This window comes from Coenobita brevimanus, chromosome 71 (assembly GCF_032717465.1).
Source record: "Coenobita brevimanus isolate Jiangsu-jjx chromosome 71, ASM3271746v2, whole genome shotgun sequence".
NCBI classification, from domain to species: Eukaryota; Metazoa; Arthropoda; class Malacostraca; order Decapoda; family Coenobitidae; genus Coenobita; species Coenobita brevimanus.
Window position 1 is genome coordinate 50,820,625 of NC_137024.1, and position 19,039 is coordinate 50,839,663.

At 42.3% G+C, this 19,039-nt stretch overlaps 1 protein-coding gene across 1 annotated transcript in view; it reads left to right on the forward strand.

The window, feature by feature from the left end:
• The window catches only part of Vps13 (vacuolar protein sorting 13C), a 1,164,731-nt gene that overhangs the window by 120,773 nt on the left and 1,024,919 nt on the right, over positions 1-19,039 (forward strand). Inside the window, exon 5 of the mRNA XM_080277871.1 lies at positions 7,323-7,449. Within this exon, the coding sequence (XP_080133997.1) occupies positions 7,323-7,449 (127 nt within the window). The remainder of the gene's footprint in view (positions 1-7,322; positions 7,450-19,039) is intronic.

The window sequence follows — 19,039 nt, forward strand, 5'->3', positions numbered from 1 at the left end:
TTTGTTGATAATTTTTATTGAAAATACCCTTGTCATTTTTGCCTCCCCCTCCCCTCCCTCTCCCAAGGCAAAAACAGGCACTTTTGACAAAAGTGACCATCAAAAATTGATTAAAGCACTCCTTCCCCCCCCCAAAAAAAAAAAAAAAAAAAAAAAAAAAAAAAAAAGGTAATCCGGGAAATACCCAAACTCTGTGCCTAACTTGGAGAGGGATGGGGGGTTGTCCTCTGACTTCCAACAACATTAACCCTCTCACACTTTCGACGCAACCTGAGTCCAACCACTTCTAAGTACTGAATGACATGGTTGGACTCAGGTTGCGTCGAAAGTGTGAGAGGGTTAATGTTGTTGGAAGTCAGGGGACAACCCCCCATCCCTTCTAAGTACTGAATGACGTACTATTAAGCACATTATGGAAGACTGCATTGCACACAATCACCTATGCCAACAACACAACATACACTCTTTGAGATCTCTGTGAGAAAGCCTGGTCTCGGCCATGGCCTTCCTAAGGGACTCGAGGCTGTTCGGCCAGACTGCCTAGGGAACAACTACTACTACTACTACTGAATGACGTCTCTCACCCTCCCAGACCTCACGTTCCCGACACTTCTCACTTAGTGATTCATGTGGTATCAAAAACAGATTTCAATCATTTCATTCCCCTGCCCTTATTATAACTCTATTGTTTTGAAAGTGGTTATGTTGTATATTAATGAATTATCTTCCTAATGAATGAAAAAATCTTGAAAAAAAGGAATTACCATATTGTATCATTCACTTATTCAGTGCTCATATACTCACAGATATATAAACATTTCTGCAGTGATTATAGAATATTGTAGAGTATGTATCTGCGATCCATTTTGTAAAAAAATGACACTTCTAGCTATACTGGAAAATTTTTTATGGCATACGGAATAACAATAGTCGTTATCACGCCTAGCCGCTCTGAGTGAACTGTTACCTATCTTTTCATTCTCCCACCCAGTCCTCATGCTCCCCACATTCCTCACTCAGTGATTTGTGCAGCATCGAAAAATGATTACAATCATTTCATTCCCCTGCCCTAATTTTTAACTGTATTGTTATGAAACTGATACATGTTACAAATGAATAAATGATCTTCCTAATGAATTAAAAAATAAATAAATAATGGAAATAAAACACCTTACTTTATTGTTCAGTAATCATTTACTCTATCTATCTATTGCCAGACGCCTCAGTCCCGATCGGCGTGGCCTCCCCCTCCCTCTCCCCCCCTCCACCTCACTCACATACACTCTCTTCGTCAGTCTTTCACCCTCCTGGCGCTTCCGTTTTCTTTGGTTTGTTACCATCTCATTCTCTGTCGTGAAGTTCCAGGTGGCACTTAGCTATTTAGGTAATTGAAGGAAGTCCAACCAAAGGTCCAACACTACCTTTTTTATTATTTTCTTGTTTCTTGTTCATTTTTCTTCCTTCTAATCTCTTCACCAGCCTTCTAAAGTTTTTTTTTTTTCATCACTGAAGACAGTGTTTCTTGCAACCAAGCATAATGATAGCTGGGTACTTTGAATGCCGTAATAGTAATCATCAGTATCCAGCCAGGGATAATTGGTGGTGGGATGAGGGTGTTGAAGCTGCAGTTAAGGAGAAAAGAAAGCTTTTCTGGGAATGGAAGAAGGGTGGTAGCAAAGAGGAATATTTGGCTGCCAAGCATAGGGCTAGAAGAGAGGTATACAGGGCAAAGTCTGAGTCACAGAGACTATTATTTGATAACCTAAATCATGGGGAAAGGAAAAATATGATATTTAGGTGGCAGGTCAAGTGAAGAGGGATAATCGGGATATTATAGGTGAGCAGTGTGTGAAGAATGATGAAGGAAGGGTAGTGATGAACAGTGAGGATATTAAAGATGCATGGAGAGAGCATTATAACCAGTTGTTGAATGAGGAGTTTGACTGGGACAGGGAAGGTTTGGAGCCAGCAGATCCAGTGTCTGGCCCTTGGCCTTTGATTGATATTGCTACTGTGAGTGAGGCAATACTCAGGATGAGGGTGGGGAAGGCAGCAGGTGTGTCTGGGTTGACTGCCGAAATGTTGAAGGCCTCAGGCGATATAGGGGTGAGTTTAGTCACTGACCTGATAAATAGGATTATTTATGAGTTTGTTGTGCCAGATGATTGGCTGAAGAGTGTAATTGTAAATGTGTATAATGAGAAGGGTCATGCCCTGGAAAGAGGAAATTATAGAGGTATAAAGCTTTTAGATCAGATAATGAAGGTAATGGAGAGAGTTTTAGAAGGTATGATTAGAGAAAGAGTGAATATTGATGAGATGCAGATTGGGTTTGTGCCAGGTAGGGGGACCACTGATGCTATATTCATTGTTCGACAGGTTCAGGAAAAATATATTGGTAGGAGAAGGGATATTTATTTTGTTTTTGTTGATTTGGAAAAGGCCTTTGACAGAGTCCCTAGAGAGGTGGTGAAATGGGCAATGAGAAAGCTTGGCTTGGAGGAGTGGCTGATTAGGGTGGTTATGGCTATGTATGTGGGTGCTCACACCCAGGTAAGAGTGAATGGAGATTTGAGTGATGAGTTTTCCATGAATGTTGGTGTGCATCAGGGGTCAGTCTTGAGTCCCATGTTGTTTATCATGGTACTTGAAGCCCTTTCACGTGACTTTAGAAACGGACTCCCGTGGGAGTTAGGTGTATGTTGATGATTTGGTGTTGATTGCAGAGAACAAAAAGGAGGCAGAGGAAAGGTTTAGGAAGTGGAGAGATGGTATGGGGCACAAGGGTTTAAGGGTAAATGCAGATAAAACGAAAGTGATGATGAGGGGGTTGGTGATAGCCAATACCCTCTTCAGGCATAAAATGATCCGCAGGTATACATGGCGAGTGATGAGAAGGGTGGGTGGTGAACTCAATGAAAGGAAGGCAATGATTGATTATGTGTGTGTGGATGAAAGGATGCGAAGATGTATATTGGATGCAAGAGTTTATAGAGGTTGGGGGAGTGGACTTTCTGACCACTACTTGGTGGTGGCCAGAATTAAAGTTCAAGTAAGATGGAGGAATAGAAGAAGGGAAAGACCATGAGGAAGGAGTAGTTGCAAGGAGAGTGGAAAGGTTACAAGAGGATGAGAAAAAGGCAGAGTATAAGAGAGAAGTGGAGGAACGATTGGGCAAATATGAATTGGAGCAGATGGGGGACGTGGAAGGTGTGTGTAGCATATTTACAGAAGAAATATGTGCAGCATGTGATGTGGTGTGTGGAAGGAAGAGAAGACGAAGGGGGGTGCAAGGAATAGCGTGGTGGACTGAAGAGGTGAAACAGGCTGTGGCACAAAAGAAGAAAGCATACAATGAATGGATGAGAGATAGGGGCGTGGAAGAGGTTGAGAGGCGGAAGAGAGAGTTATATGTAGAAAGAAAGAGAAAGGTGAAAAGATTAGTAAGAGAGAGTAAGAAGAGAGTGGATGAGGAATTTGGAAGGAATTTGAGTGTAAAGTGGAGGGACTGTAAGAAAATGTTCTGGAGAGAGGTGAAAATAGTAAGACAGGGTGGAAGTGAAGTTAGCAGGGGAGTGAAAGATAAAAATGGTAGATTACTAGTGGAGAAGGGAGAAAAAGTGAGCAGATGGAGAGAACACTTTAAGGAATTGTTGAACGTAGAGGATGGAAGTAATGTGAGTATAAGTGGCTGGGGAATGGCTGGGAGAAGGAGGGAGGTGAGAAGACAGGAAGAAATCAGTAGGATAGAAGTTGTGGAAGCAATGAAGAAAGTTAAATCGGGGAAAGCCCCAGGAATTGATGGAGTGTGTGGTGAAATGCTGAAGCACGGGGGAGAGATAGTAGTAGAATGGATGTGGAAGATGTGCAGATTGGCCTGGGAGGAAGGTTGAGTCCCGGATGATTGGAAGTCAGGTATAATTATTCCCTTGTACGAAGGAAAAGGGGAAAAAGAAGTGTGTGGTAATCATAGGGGCATTTGTCTTCTTAGTATAATAGGAAAAGTGTATGGTAGGATACTTATTGACAGAGTTAGAGAAAGAACAGAGTAATTAGTTGGAGAAGAACAGGGAGGCTTTAGGAAGGGAAGAGGTTGTGTAGATCAGATATTCATTCTTAGATCTTTAGTGGAAAAGTTTCTAGAGAAGGGAAAGAAGTATGCGGCTTTCATGGATTTGGAGAAAGCATATGACAGTGTGGATAGACTAGGATTGTGGAAAGTGTTAAGAATATATGGCATAGATGGGAAGTTGTTGAATGCTGTGAAGAGTATGTACGATGGTGCGAAGGCTGCAGTGCATGTGGATGGTGAACTAAGTAAATTTTTCTCTTTGAAAGTTGGGTTGAAACAGGGATGTGTCATGTCTCCATGGTTGTTCAATCTGTACATGGATGGGGTAATAAAAGAGGTACAAGGTAGGGTAGTGGATGTTGGAGTGGCCCTGGTGAGAGAGGATAGTGTTTGGAAACTCCCTGTACTGTTGTTTGCAGATGATACTGTGTTGTTGAGTGAAGACGAAGGGGAGCTGCAAGGCTTGGTGGTTGAGTTTGAGAGAGTGTGTAAGAAACGGAATCTAAAGGTGAATGTAGGGAAGAGTAAAGTGATGGTCTTTGAGAGAGGTGAAGTCAGTGAATGTACAGCGAGGTTGGATGGTGAGGAATTGATATATGTGAGTTCGTTTAAGTACTTGGGTAGTGCGATGAGTAAGGATGGAGGTTTGGAGGGTGAATTGCTTGAAAGGGTACGGCAGGGAAGAAAGGTTGCTGGTTCTTTGAAGGCAGTGATAAGAAACAGGGAAGTGGGCATGGAAGTGATAAAGTTACTACATGACAGTATTGTGATACCAACTCTAACGTACGGAAGTGAAGCTTGGACATTGTTGGAAGGACACAAGTCAAGAGTGAGAGCAGTGGAAATGAGTTATTTAAGAGGAGCCTGTGGAGTCACATGGAGAGACAGGCTGACGAATGAGGATATAAAGAAGCGTTGTGGTGTTGATGTGGATGTGATAGGAAGCGTTATGAGGAACACACTGAGGTGGTTTGGCCATGTGGAGAGGATGGAGGGTGAAAGACTGACGAAGAGAGTGTATGTGAGTGAGGTGGAGGGGGAAAGAAGGAGGGGGAGGCCGAGGATGAGATGGAGGGATGGGGTGGAGAGGTATATGAGAGACGGGTGTGTGAGTTGGGAGCAGTGGAGTGAAATGGCGGGGGACAGGGCGACTTGGAGGCGATTTGTTTGTGGCCACCCCAAACGGGATTGAGGCGTCTGGCGATAGATAGATAGATAGATGATATCTAGGGTTGGTGGCAGTACTGTCAAAGACGAGGGAGAATGGCCACGTGCAGTTTGCCACAAAGGCGTGGGAAGTAATTCCATCTTGTACGATGTGTGTGATAAATGGGTGCATAAGAGATGTAGTGGTATCAGTGGTAGACTGCGAGATAATGCTGATTTTATGTGTATGGCGTGTCGGGGTGAGCAGGTGGAGATTGTCAGATGTGAAAGGATTGAACTTGCTGGTGAATCTCTTGAGTGTGTGGAAGAGTTTTGTTATTTGGGAGACATGTTGTGTGCTGGAGGTGGGGCTGGAGCTTGCTCTGTGGCTAGGATGAGAAGTGGTTGGAAGAAGTTCAGGGAGCTCTTGCCTCTCCTGACATTGAGAGGACTCTCCCTACGTGCTAAGGGGTCTTTGTATGCAGCATGTGTTAGGAGTGTAATGGTGTATGGTAGTGAGACTTGGGCAATGAAGGAGGAAGATATTCGCCGGCTGAGACGTACAGAAATGACAGTGATTAGGTGAATGTGCAGTGTGTCCCTGTGTCCAAAGCCCGAAGGGGCTGGGTTTACGATGGAAGAGTTGAGAGGTAGGATGGGACTGGAGTGTATTGGTGTTGTGATGAGGAGAGGTAGATTGAGATGGTTTGGACATGTGGAGAGGATGGGGGATGATAATTGTGTGAGGAAGGTGAGAAGTGTTAATATTGGGGGTGGGGTTATGAGGAGTAGACCGAGAAAGACATAGGACGAGTTCATTAAGTGTGACCTCAGGGTTAAGGGACTGAAGAGGAAGGCTGCAAAGGATCATGCAGCGTGGAGAGCCACTTAGGTGACCAAGGCCAACACATGCAAGCATGTTGGAGCCTTTAAAAACGAAAACGAAAACAAAAACGTATTGGTTATAATTAATCATTTATAATTATTAAAAAAAGTTTAGTAACCAAAAACATCCAGCACTTATTTTTTTTTTTATGTTTCCTAACAAAGTAAATGTAGAACTGTTCGAAACAAGAGTGGTTATTCCATTTTTTCTTCTTGTAAAAAATCGCAAATATTTATCATTAGTAAATTTACTCTTTGTTTGTCTGTTCAAGAAAAGTGTATTTGCATCTCATGGCCCTAGTTCTGCAACACGGAGGTGTTTTTCAATGTTTTTGTGTAATTAATAGTATTCTTTGACATCTAAATGAAATGTAATAGTCACTGGTGGAAGTCTGATATATCTTCTCTAACTAAATAGGCATTTCTCTAATCTTATATCATAATCCTATTCAACATGTCTTCTACTGTAGAAGCAGCAACAAAAAATCTGCTCAGCAAATATTTGTGAAGGTGAAATACATGAAAAAGTGAAAAAAAATTATTACTCATTATTGCACCATCAGTGTATCAACACGCTGGGAATGAAGACATCAAATGGTACACCAGTGGCTCAGCACGCGGGTAACGTGTTAAACTGTTCCCTTCCCCAGCCAGGATTTGATCATGGGTTCATTAGAACGGCACACCGTCTCTCTACTGATTCAGCTACTGCCTCCCCTCAAGATGCTCCTGTCGGATTGAGCCTGGGCAGGTTTATATCCAAGGGGTGGTTGGAGTTTAATGCTCATGTAATGCCACTCAGGGATGAGTGAGGCTGGTCACTCTCATCATAAATGTCGGGACCAACTTGCCTAGCCCCAGGCTCCTACACTCCTCATGGGTAACACAGCATTAGATGATGATAAAGATCATAAAAATGTGCCTTTAGAGCTCATTATTTGGCACCCAGACATTGATTTGTAAATCATGACCAAAGAAATGCTGTATATGCTCTGTGTTAAGACACTTAAAAAGTATCAGCTTTTTCATACATGAGGTACTATAAGCTGAGGGAAAATTGGAAATCAGCTTTTTAGATACCAGTGGAACTTGGCAGGTAGATTTCTTTAATCCATTCTGAGCTTAATAGAAAACAAAAACATAAAAAAGACAACATAGACTTAATGTATTTATATTTGACTGTTCTATCAAATCAGTGAAAATTATATTATTTGCTCAGGTATGAGGACTGTCTGAGCTGCCCAGACTCACCTTTTGCAGCTGGAGTGACGCTCCATAACCTTTCAGTTGTCAGCACAGACAGCAGTTGGACTCCATGCCTTGCCAAGAGTTTGTTGGTATATAAGGTAAGAAACTATGTATCAAATTTATAATGTATATTAAATGCAGATTTGTACTACACAGATGATCCTCATTTCATTTGAATTTATATATATATACTGTATATATATATATATATATATATATATATATATATATATATCAATGCAGATTTGTACTACACGGATGATCCTCATTTCATTTGAGTTTATATATATATATATCAATGCAGATTTGTACTACACGGATGATCCTCATTTCATTTGAGTTTATATATATATATATATATGAGGCCGCGCATCCGAGTTTGTACAGTCAGCCTAAAAAGTGACGGCGGAGTATCCAGAAGTTTTTGGTCAGCGACAGTACACATACTCTTGCTTATATCTGTACGAGGTGAAACCTGATATGTAAAATTGTTACAAAAAACAATAAATCAATGCTAAAGTACCTGTATATTTCAAAACTGTAGGAAGCAGTTCATTAGTTACGATAATAGGAAATCCTAAACAGAACTAACTGAAATTTCACAACTATTGCTCAGGGACAGTCAGGAATAATTTGTGGAGTTCAAGTCTAGTATGGTAACACGCAATAATTTTATAGTAGCTTAAGACTGAACAAAAGGGACCTGCAATAAACAATAAAAAATAATTATTATTATTTATAAAATAATTTCCATTACAATACTAGGGAATAATTTAAAGTCATTTATTTCCGTTTCCAATGTCTCCATGGACGACGACAGAAAGCGGGAAGGCGGCGTAAGCCAGTAAGCTATTTTAAATGATTCGATCAACACGGACGAAAGGAGATGACATTTACTCAAAAATATGAAGTTATTACACTGCCTGTGGCCAGTTTTCCATCAAGAAAAATATCTGGATTATTTAATATATGCCAGAGGGCTATCGGTGAAAGAAGTGTAAAAAAAAAAAAAACTCGAAATTTCCCTAGAGTCGGAGCTCCTTGGAGAATGCTAACTTCTGTCACAGTCTGATATCCTCAGTGCATAATCGATTAGCAAGAGTAATAAAATTCAGAGGTTCACAAACAAATCATTGAGTTCAAAACTTCCAAATCTGCATTTTCTGTTCAGCAGGACATTACAGTTTATTTAAAAAGACATATTAAGGTTAAAAGATGGAGTAGAGTGCATGCTTTTGCACTGCAAGAGTTTATGAACTCATGTTTTGGTCCTGTTAATTGCCTAGTGTAAGAGAAAAAGGCAGAATCTGTCATACCTCCTTACAAGTAAAAATAATTTTGCATCAGTAGGGAATAAAATTGCTAATTATAATTATTATTGGCGAGAGAAAGACGGAATAAAAGGCAGTATGGTCTTGCTGCTGCCGCAGGTAGGGCATCATTACGAATAATAATTTCATTGTTATGGCATCCTTATTGTTGCTGTATCATCACCATAACATTTGAAAATAAGGCAGTGTATTGCAGTCACAAGAATTTTCCTTAACTGGACTTCAAAACTAGAGCATCTGTATTTGAAAACATGGGAAACAAATAAATCAGGAACACGGAGTTATAGGCCTACACTCCACCGCGCGGAGTAATACATTTCACATTCATTCAAATCGGGAAAGGTAACTATATAAGTGTTAACTTCTAATATCTCACTGCCTCCTGTTATTCATTTTACATCATTCTTAGCGTGATATGATATATATTTTATTTGATATGACGTGATGAAGGCATTGAATATTTACCTTATATTCACTGTTTCATTGAACGTATGGCACTGCAGAGTGACCGAAGCAATCTGAAACTCTGCCATCACTTCTTGGGGCAACTGTACCAAGCCGATCATGTGTTTTCATGTTATATCACTATTTTGAACCTTCTTTTATATCCCAGGCATGTCGCTTGCTACAATTTTGAACTAGACATAAGGTTGAAAGTCCTCCAAAATACAACACTGAAATCGATCTGTGAGGTGAGGGTGGGTGACATACCGCCAGCGCGGGCGAGTTTGTGCCAAGCGACACCGACAGGATGAGTCACTGCCAATCCACTTGCTATACACTGTTAGCTATTGTTAGCATCTAACAATTGTTATGAATATAATTTTAATTTATGTACCAGATTATTAAGTAAATTTTGCAAATGCTCTGACATGGTAAATAAGGTCAACATTGTTTCTCATTAACCCAGAAACTCTTATGCTAATGATATGGCTACGTGCTGTTTTCAGCGTTTCCAGCGCATGCTGTTGGCAGTACTGCGAAGGCCCAGTTTTGCCTCGCATGTCATTCTCCGCGTGCAAAAGCTACACTTTTCCTTTTGTGTGTGTGTGTGTGTGTGTGTGTGTGTGTTCTTAATGTCTTCTGATAGTGAGTATGTTGATGACCCTACCCTGGGCCTTCAGGGGTGCAAGAGAGCGGCCCTACTGAAGGCTCCAAATCTTTTAAAGTGGCTGTTTTTTACACCCACAAAGCTTGCCCTGGTCTTATGGATAAAGCACATGGTGTCAGTGTGGCTGCTTTGGAGAGCAGTGATAGTCATAGTGATGATGGTGATAATGGTGCAGCTAGTGTGCCATTATGTGAGGCTGCTGGTGATGGTGATATGGCTCCTGGTGCTATAGTTCGTCATGGTGAATGTGATGAGTTTGTTGTGATGATAGTGATGACGCTTGTGATAATGTTGGATGTGTGACACTACATGTGGGCAGTGGGGGTGGTGATAATGTATTTGGTGGCCTAGTGCATTATCACCACCCCCTAGTGCATATTTGACGTCTTTATGTCCATTAACAACTATGTACTGAATGGTTTTGTGATCATGAACTCTGAGTGAAAATTCTGTTGCACTTGGAAAACAGGTGTTTTCTCTTGCTTTAATTGGTTTATCCAAAATCTGTTTATATATTCTTAATCTACATCCTTTCCTCTTTACTATGTTTTTTTAATGGAGTCTCTAGCTTTATTATTAATGGAGCTATACTTCGTTGAAGTTGTATACTAAATATCGCCGATTTTCGGCATTTAGAAAAAAAAATATAATTTCGTATATTTGCGTATATTATTTTCAGTGACTAACAACATGGGCATATTCGGCATACTTTACCCTTCATTATGGTCTTTGAATGAAGTCTCTAACTTTAAAAACAACGGAGTTATGATCGTTTCAATATTCGCAAACTTTAAACGCGATTTCTGGCTTTTTAAAAAAATGTCACTTGGTACAAACTCGCACGCGCGGCCTCATACATATATATAGCCAACTCAGACTCTTTGTATTATGATTTTTCTCTCATACTGTAAGATGGGGTGACAAGACAGCATTAATTTTTACTCTAAGCTGCTGCTTTTTAGGTGTAAGGCTGAAAGCACATGTTGAATATGACTAATACAGAAAATAAAAGCTATCAGTATGATGAAGGTGAAGACAGGAGGAAACAGCTCCTATGAGAAGAGTGGAGAAATTGCAAGACAGTGAGAAAATGGCAGAGTATAGGAGCATAGTGGAAGAAAGATTGGGAAGGTATGAGTTAGAGCAGATGGAAGGAGTGGAAGACGTATGTAAGATATTCACGTAAGAGATAGGCGCAGCGTGTGAGGTGGTTTGTGGAGTGAGGAGGAGATGCAGGGTTGTGCAAGGGACAGCATGGTGGAATGATGAGGTGAAACGAGCTGTGAAACAAAAGAAGAAGGCATATAGTGAATGGCTAGCGAGTAGAGGTAGGGGAGAAGATGAGAGAGAGAAGAGAGAGGTATATGTGAGCAGGAGAAGGGAGGTGAAGAGATTGGTGAAGGAGAGTAAGAAGAAAGTGGATGAAGAGTTTGGGAGGAATCTGAGTGTGAAATGGAGGGAGAGTAAGAAATTGTTTTGGAACGAGGTGAAGAAAGTAAGGCAGTGTGAAAGGGGTAATAGTAGGGGAATGAAAGATAGGAATAATAGATTGCTGGTGGAGAAAAGAGAGAAATTGAGGAGATAGAAGGGGCACTTTGAGGATTTGTTGAATGTAGAGAGTGAGAGCAGTGTGAGTATAAGTGGTTGGGGAATGGCTGGGAGAAGGAGAGATTAGAGGAGGGAGGAAGAGATCAGTACGGCAGAAATAGTGGAGGCAATGAAGAAGATCAAGATGGGAAAGGCCCCAGGAATTGATGGAGTGTGTGGTGAAATGCTGAGGTGTGGGGGTGAGATTGTAATAGTGGATATGGAAGTTATGTAGATTGGCTTGGGAAGAGGGAAGGGTTCCAGAGGACTGAAAATCAGGTATAATTGTTCCTTTATACAAAGGAAAAGGGGAGAGAGAAGTATGTGGTAACAGTAGGGGTATTTGCCTTCTTAGTGTGACTGGAAAAATATATGGTAGAATACTCATTGATAGGGTCAGGCAAATAACAGAGGAGCTAGTTGGAGAAGAACAAGGGGGATTTCGGAAGGGAAAAGGGTGTGTAGATCAGATATGTGTTCTAAGATGTTTAGTGGAGAAGTATCTAGAGAAGGGAAAGGATGTGTATGCTGCCTTCATGGACTTTAAGAAAGCTTATGACAGACTAGATAAACAAGGTATGTGGAAGACATTGAGAATATATGGAGTGGAGGGGAAACTGTTGAGTGCTGTGAAGAGTATGTACGAAGGAGCTAGGGCTACGGTGTTAGTGGATGGTGAGCTGAGTGAGTCCTTTGATCTCAATGTGGGACTGAAACAGGGTTGTGTGATGTCTCCATGGCTGTTTAATATATACATGGATGGGGTTGTAAAGGAGGTGCAAGGTAGGGCAGTGGGTGTGGGGGTGGCTCTGATGAATGAGGGTGAGATTTGGAGGATTCCGGTGTTGTTGCTTGCTGATGATACAGTATTGTTGAGCAAAGATGAATTGGAGTTGGAAGGTCTGGTGAATGAATTTGGGACAGTGTGTAGGAGGAGGAATCTGAAAGTTAATGTAAACAAGAGTAAAGTTATGGTGTTTGAGAGGAATGAAGTCACAGAATGCATGGCGAGGTTGGATGGCGAGGATATGGAGAATGTGAGTGCATTCAAGTATTGTACTTGGGTAGTGTGATGAGTAAGGATGAAACTTTGGGGGATGAAGTGCATTAAAGGGTACAGCAGGGAAGGGAGGTTGTTGGCTCATCGAAAGCAGTGATGAGAAATAGGGAGGTGAGTATGGAAGTTAAGAAGTCATTGCATGATAGTATTGTGATCCTTACCCTGATGTATGGAAGCAAGTCATGGACCTTGCAAGAGGGAAACAAGTCAAGAGTGAGAGCCGTGGAAATGAGCTACTTGAGAGGAGCATGTGGAGTGACATGGAGGGACAGGTTGACGAATGAAGAAGTGAAGGAACTTTTTGGGGTGGATGTGGATGTGGTTGAGAAGATTAGGAGAAATACACTAAGGTGGTTTGGAAATGTGGAGAGAATGGAGAATGAAAGACTGACCAAGAGGGTTTATGTTGGTGAGGTGGGGGGATGGAGAGGGAGGGGAAGACCGAGGATGGGATGAAGGGGTGGAGTTGAGAGGTATATGAGGGAGGAGGGAGTGAGTTGGGGGGAGGGTAGTCAAATGATGGGTGACAGAACGACTTGGAGGCATTTTGTCTGTGGTCAGCCTCTGCGGGATTAGGGCATCTGGCTATAGATAGATAGATAGACAACATCCGCAGGTCTGGCAGGCTTTCTTCTCACCAGACATGGCTCCGTGCAACCTTTGGTTATTCCCTCAACCAAAAACTTCACTGAAGGGTTCCTAGTTTGAGACAAGAGAAGAGATCATGATGAATGTGACGAAGCACCTGCGGGAGACATGGAAAACTGACTTTGAAAAATGTTTCAGGCAGTGGGAGGAACGCTGGGCTACGTGTGTCAAGTCAGACGGGGCCTTCTTTGAGAGAGATTAGTGTCCTAGTTCAATAGGTTAGCTATTTATTTTTTTTAGAGCCTATAGTTGGATACTTTCTGAACAGACCTCGTATTCTACCAGTGATAGGCAGTTTGTAGGATAAATACCTATGTATGTGGCTGTTCTGAATAGAGCCACAGCTAACTGCAGTCTAAGCTGAAAACATATTTGAAGACACATGGGGCTTTCCAGTGTATTTTTAAAGAGAAAAATCCTTTATTAGCAGAAAAATGTGGTATTTAAATATAGCCTACTGATTTTCAGCAGTAGGAGTAAGGTGGTCTGTGGACACCAGAGTTAAAGAAAGTGTGCTTAGCTGGTATAGTCATGTGTAGAGAATGGATGTGAATAGTGATGAAAGGAATATATCTGTGTGAGTTTGAAGGTGAGAGGAAGCATGGTAGGCCAAGAAGAAGATGAACAGATGTGGTAAATGATTGCGTGAGGAAGAGAGATACAGAAGCTGATCATTTCATATTGTTTAGTTTTTGAAGGCTCCAACATGCTTGCATGCATTGGCCTTGGTCACCTAACGATGGCTCTCCATTCTCCTCAGTCTGTGGCAGCTTCCCTATTCAGTCGTTTATCCCTGAGATCACACTCAATGACCTCATCCCAGGTCTTCTTCAGTCTACATCTTGCAACCCTACCCCTGACGTTAACACTTCCCCTATTCTGCACCCAGTTATTATTCCCCATCCTCTCCACATGGCCAGACCATCCCAATCAATCTCTTCTCATCACAACTCCAATACACTCCAGTCCCATCCTGCCTCTCAACTCTTCCATCGTAAACCTAGCCCCCCTCCCCCAGGCCTCGCACTCAGTGACACACTGTACATCCACCTAATCAATGCCATTTCTGTACATTTGAACCTGCGAATATCCTTTTCCTTTACTGCTTAGGTCTCATTACCATACATCATTGCACTCCTAAAATATGCCGCATACAAAGATCCCTTAACACAGAGAGAGAGCCCTGTCAGTGTCAGGAGAGGCAACAGCTCCCTGAACTTCTTCCAGCTACTCCTCACTCAAGGGACAGAGCTAGGTCCAGCCCCACCTCCAGTACATAACATGTCTCTTGTATAACAAAACTTAAACACTCAAGAGACTCGCCTGCAAGTTCAATCCTTTCACACTTAACAGTCTCCACATGCTCTCCCTGGCACACTGCACACATGAAATCAGCATTGTCTTCCAGTCTACCTATAATACCACTGCATCTCTTATGCACCCACTTATCACAAACACTGCAAAAGATGGAATTACTTTCCACGCCCTTGTGGCAAAGCTCACATGGCCACTCCCTGTCTTCTTGATAATACCGCCACCAGCCCTAGATACCATCACTTTTGTTTTATCTGCTTTTACTTTTAAGCCCTCATGCCTCATACCATCTCTCCATTTCCTAATTCTTTCCTCCACCCCCCTTTCATTATCTGCAGTCAAAACTAAATCATCAGCTTAAAATATCTCCCATGGGAGTCCATATCAGAAGTCACATGAGAGGGCTTCAAGTACCATGATAAATAACAAAGGGCTCAAGACTAACCCCTGATGCACACCATCATTCATGGAAAACTCACCACTCAAATCTCCATTCACCCTTATCTGCTAGCAAACACCCACATACATGACCATAACCACCCTAACCCACCACTCCTCAGTCCCAAGCTTTCTCATTGCCCACTTCACAACCTCTCTAGTGACTCTGTCAAAGGCCTTCTCCAAATCAACAAAAACAAAAGTATGAATCCCTTTTCTTTCCTATTTTACTTGAATGAACAATGAATATGGCATCAGTGGTGCCATTGCCTGGCATAAATCCAAACTGCATCTCATCAATATTTACTCTTTCTCTAATCATACCTTCTAGAACTCTCCATTACCTTCATTATCTGGTCCAAAAGCTTTATGCCTCTATAATTTCCTCTTTCCAGGGCATCACCCTTCCACTGGTACAGATTTACAATTGCATTCTTCGGCCAATCATCTGGGGTAACACACATATATAAAATTTTATTTATCAAATCAGTGACGAACCCCACTTGAATATCTCCTGAGGCTTTCATCATTTCAGCAGTCAACCTAGACACACCTCTTGCCTTCCCTACCTGCATCCTGCCTGTTGCCCTGCTCACAGTAGCAGCGTCAATCAAAGACCAAGGGCCAGACACTGGATCTGCTGGCTCCAAATCTTCCGTGTCCCAGTCAAACTCCTCATTCAACACCGGTTGTAATGCTTTCTCCAGGCATCTTTAATATCGCCACTGTTCACCACTACTTTTCCTTCATCATTCTTCACTCACGGCTAACATATGATTTCCCTATTCTCCCTCTTCATCTGATTTGTCTCTTTAAATAACAAATTCTTCCTTTCCACACGATTTAGGTTATCAAGTAAAAGTCTCTGTGACTGTGACTGTGACTTTGCTCTGTAAACTGCTTTTTTAGCCCTGTGCTTGGCAGCCAAATATTCCTTTTCATTACTATCCTTTTTTCCATTCCTAATAGAGGCTTCATTTCCCCATAACTGCAGGCTCTACACCCTCATCCCACCATCAGGTTACTTTGTCTCGGGGGGCCCCTTTTCCATCCAGACACCGAATCAGTAATTCTCAAGAGGTTGTTCTTGAGAGGTCTGTACTGTTCATTAACGCTTCTGTCAATTCCTCCCTGTTCAGCAACCACTCTGCTCATCTTGCTATAGAAGGCATCTCTTGCTGCTTAGTTTTTCAACTTCCATATTTTCCTCCTAGGTGCATAGGTCCTATTTTTCAGCACCTGCTCCTTAAGCACCATGTCACATATCAGTAACTTGTGTTGCTGCACACTCTCCTCGCTCCCTGTACAGTAACTTGAACATCCCTCATTAACCTCCTATCAGCCCTCCTGACCAGGAAATAATCTATCTGGCTGCTGTGTCCCCCAGACTCGTATGTAATCAACTTACTCTCTCTTTTTCCAAAAATGTGTGTTACGCACAATCTCATTCATTGCCTCTCCTAACTCAAGTATCCTTTCCCCATTCTTATTTCTCGTATCGTATGCACATCCTCCATGTACTCCTTCATATCCTTGAGCTGCTTCACCCATGTGACCATTTAAGTCCCCTCTCAGAACTACAATCTCATCATCCTCTTTACCACTTACTACATGTATTGAGTCATCCTAGAATCTATCCCTTTCTACCTCATCCTAGGCTGCCTGTCGAGCATACACCTACATAAATGCAAACATAATCCGACCGAGCAAAATTTTCACTACTATTATTCTTTCACTGACTCTCCCTGCATTCATGACATATTCCACCCATTTCTCCTTAACCAGCACACCCACACCATCATATCCATCCACTTACCCTGCCAAAACAACTTATAATGACAATCCATCCTGGCAGTCATTCTGGCTGGTCATCCTTTGTGCCTGGCTTCTTGCACACATCCCACATCCACCCACCACCTACTCAATGCCTCAACAACTTCCCCAGCTCTACCTGTCAAACTTCCCACATTCCATGATGCCACTCTGATTCCCTTGGGTGATTTGGTTTCCTCAGGCTTGCTTTGATTTTCTTTCTTTTTGTCATAATCAGGTAAGAATAAGTAATGGGGAGAGACTTACCACATGCCCCACTCCACCCACACAGTTCCAGGTCCAGGCATGAAACCAAGGACCCATAGCCCACCAGCCTTGACCACTGGCTGTGGCAGTGGCCTCCTGGCACCCTGCCAGGACAGCAACAGGAACACCATCCAAGTGCAAACTTGGCACTGAAACTGCCCTGCCAGTATACACCCATTGATAGGGCAGCCTCCTGGGATGCAACTCCCAGGTTCAGGCCCCTCTTTATTGGGTGGAAGCGCCAGCCTGGGAACCGCAATACCCTGTACCCTCTAGCACAGGTTCGAGCCCCATCCCATCCCGGACCCAAAATTATGCTGATGGAACTCCTGTCATGCCTCCCCACAATGGGTCTGCCATTAGGTAGCAGGAGCATAGTTTTCTGGCCACATGCCCTTGCTGGCATCAACCTCTGTCACGTAGTGGGGTACATTGTGTGATATGTAAAACGCATCTGGTGTAGTGCATGACATAGTTAGAGGAAGTGTTTGGGAGAATATGCTGGTCTACCTTCCATATTAGTGTCACACTGAAAAGGTCAGCAAAGGGGGATGGTCAGATGAGGCTAGGGAACTGGAAAGAGATCAGCCTGGCTTAATGAACTTTGGTTGGAGGAGTGTATGACTGGAGTTGGCATCCCTTTTTAACATGACACATTGAATAGACTGTTAGATAAGTATGTTAAATATGAAGCTACTTGCAGACAGGCATAACCATCAGGAGGAGTCATGATTCTGTGGGCTTGAATGGTGTGTGTGTGTGTGTGGGGAGGGGGGCATTTCATTAGGCATTGATTAGTTCTCCCACTGTTGTGTTATTTCCTCTTCCTCACTTTGTGTGCCCTACGTCACCCCACCAGAAGTTGGGAAAAAGAGGGGGAATAATGATGTGGAATGAAATGATGATGAGGAATAGTATAGCTGAACACCAAAAAACATGCTGCATTGGTCTAGAGAATCATTATTTTTTAAAGCTATTTTTCTAGTAAAGAGGTGTGCTTTATCAAAGTTTTAGGGTGCATAGTTCCATTACATATTACTCCTTTTACTCTTGCCTTGTCCTGAAACTGTCATCACTTCATCTTGAATGCTGAGCGTTTGCATTAGATTAACATTAGGATATGGCACAAGTCATGAAGATGTGTTGTGAAAAGGATTTTAAGTTGAAGGATTGCCTTTTTACCACTGAGCTTTGTGAAATAAGGTTAAAAAAGTGAAAATCACTGCCAGTGAATGTGAAGAATCTGGATGTGTTGCACTCAGTTTCGTGCCACCAGACTTCTATCCCTCAGAAACTGCCCTACCAAGGGGGAAACAAGAACATTAAGATATACAGCCATCATCTTTCCCTATTAAATTGCCATACCAACTCAAAACACAACTCACAAATGATCCATTATGCCCACACTATGATGGAGCCCCATCACACCACAAATGACACACCACAATTTCTCCTTTGTTGTTTTCTAAAGGCCCCAACATTCTTGCTTGCATTGGCCCTGGTTACATAGTGGTGGTTCTCCATGCTGCTTGATCACTGGCAGCTTCTCTATTCAGTCCCTTAACCTGGAGGTCACACATGGTGACCTTGTGCCAAGTTTTATTTACCCAGCTGCAGTATGGCCTGTGCATTACACAATCACAACATAGACAATCCTTCAACATAACATCAATACGAGACCTCTGGAAGCGACTGGATGAAGTAGCTGGTTTCCTGCAGTTCACTGGGCTCACATTGAAACAGCAACAGCCTCCAGCCAGGGAGAGTTTTGCAACATGTGATCATTTTTGCTTATGTTTACTGCTTGTGTTAGCTAATGGTACAAGGAAAAAAACTAACAAAGCTAGGGTAACATCATGATATCATAAAATTTTCAATCTACAGTATATGTCTATCTATTGTCTGGTGCCATAATCCCCTGAGGGGAGGTCATTTGACTTTGAGTTAGTTGTTTTACGGGGAGGCGCACTAACCCTCCGCCAACCCACTTGTTAACACATGGGTTGGTTATATGGTTACCATCCATCATTGTAAATGGTTTACTGGCTTACAGGAAACCACTAGACCTGCCACTCATTGTAAAGCCACCTGAAAAGGAAAGAAGAGTAATAAAAAGTGGC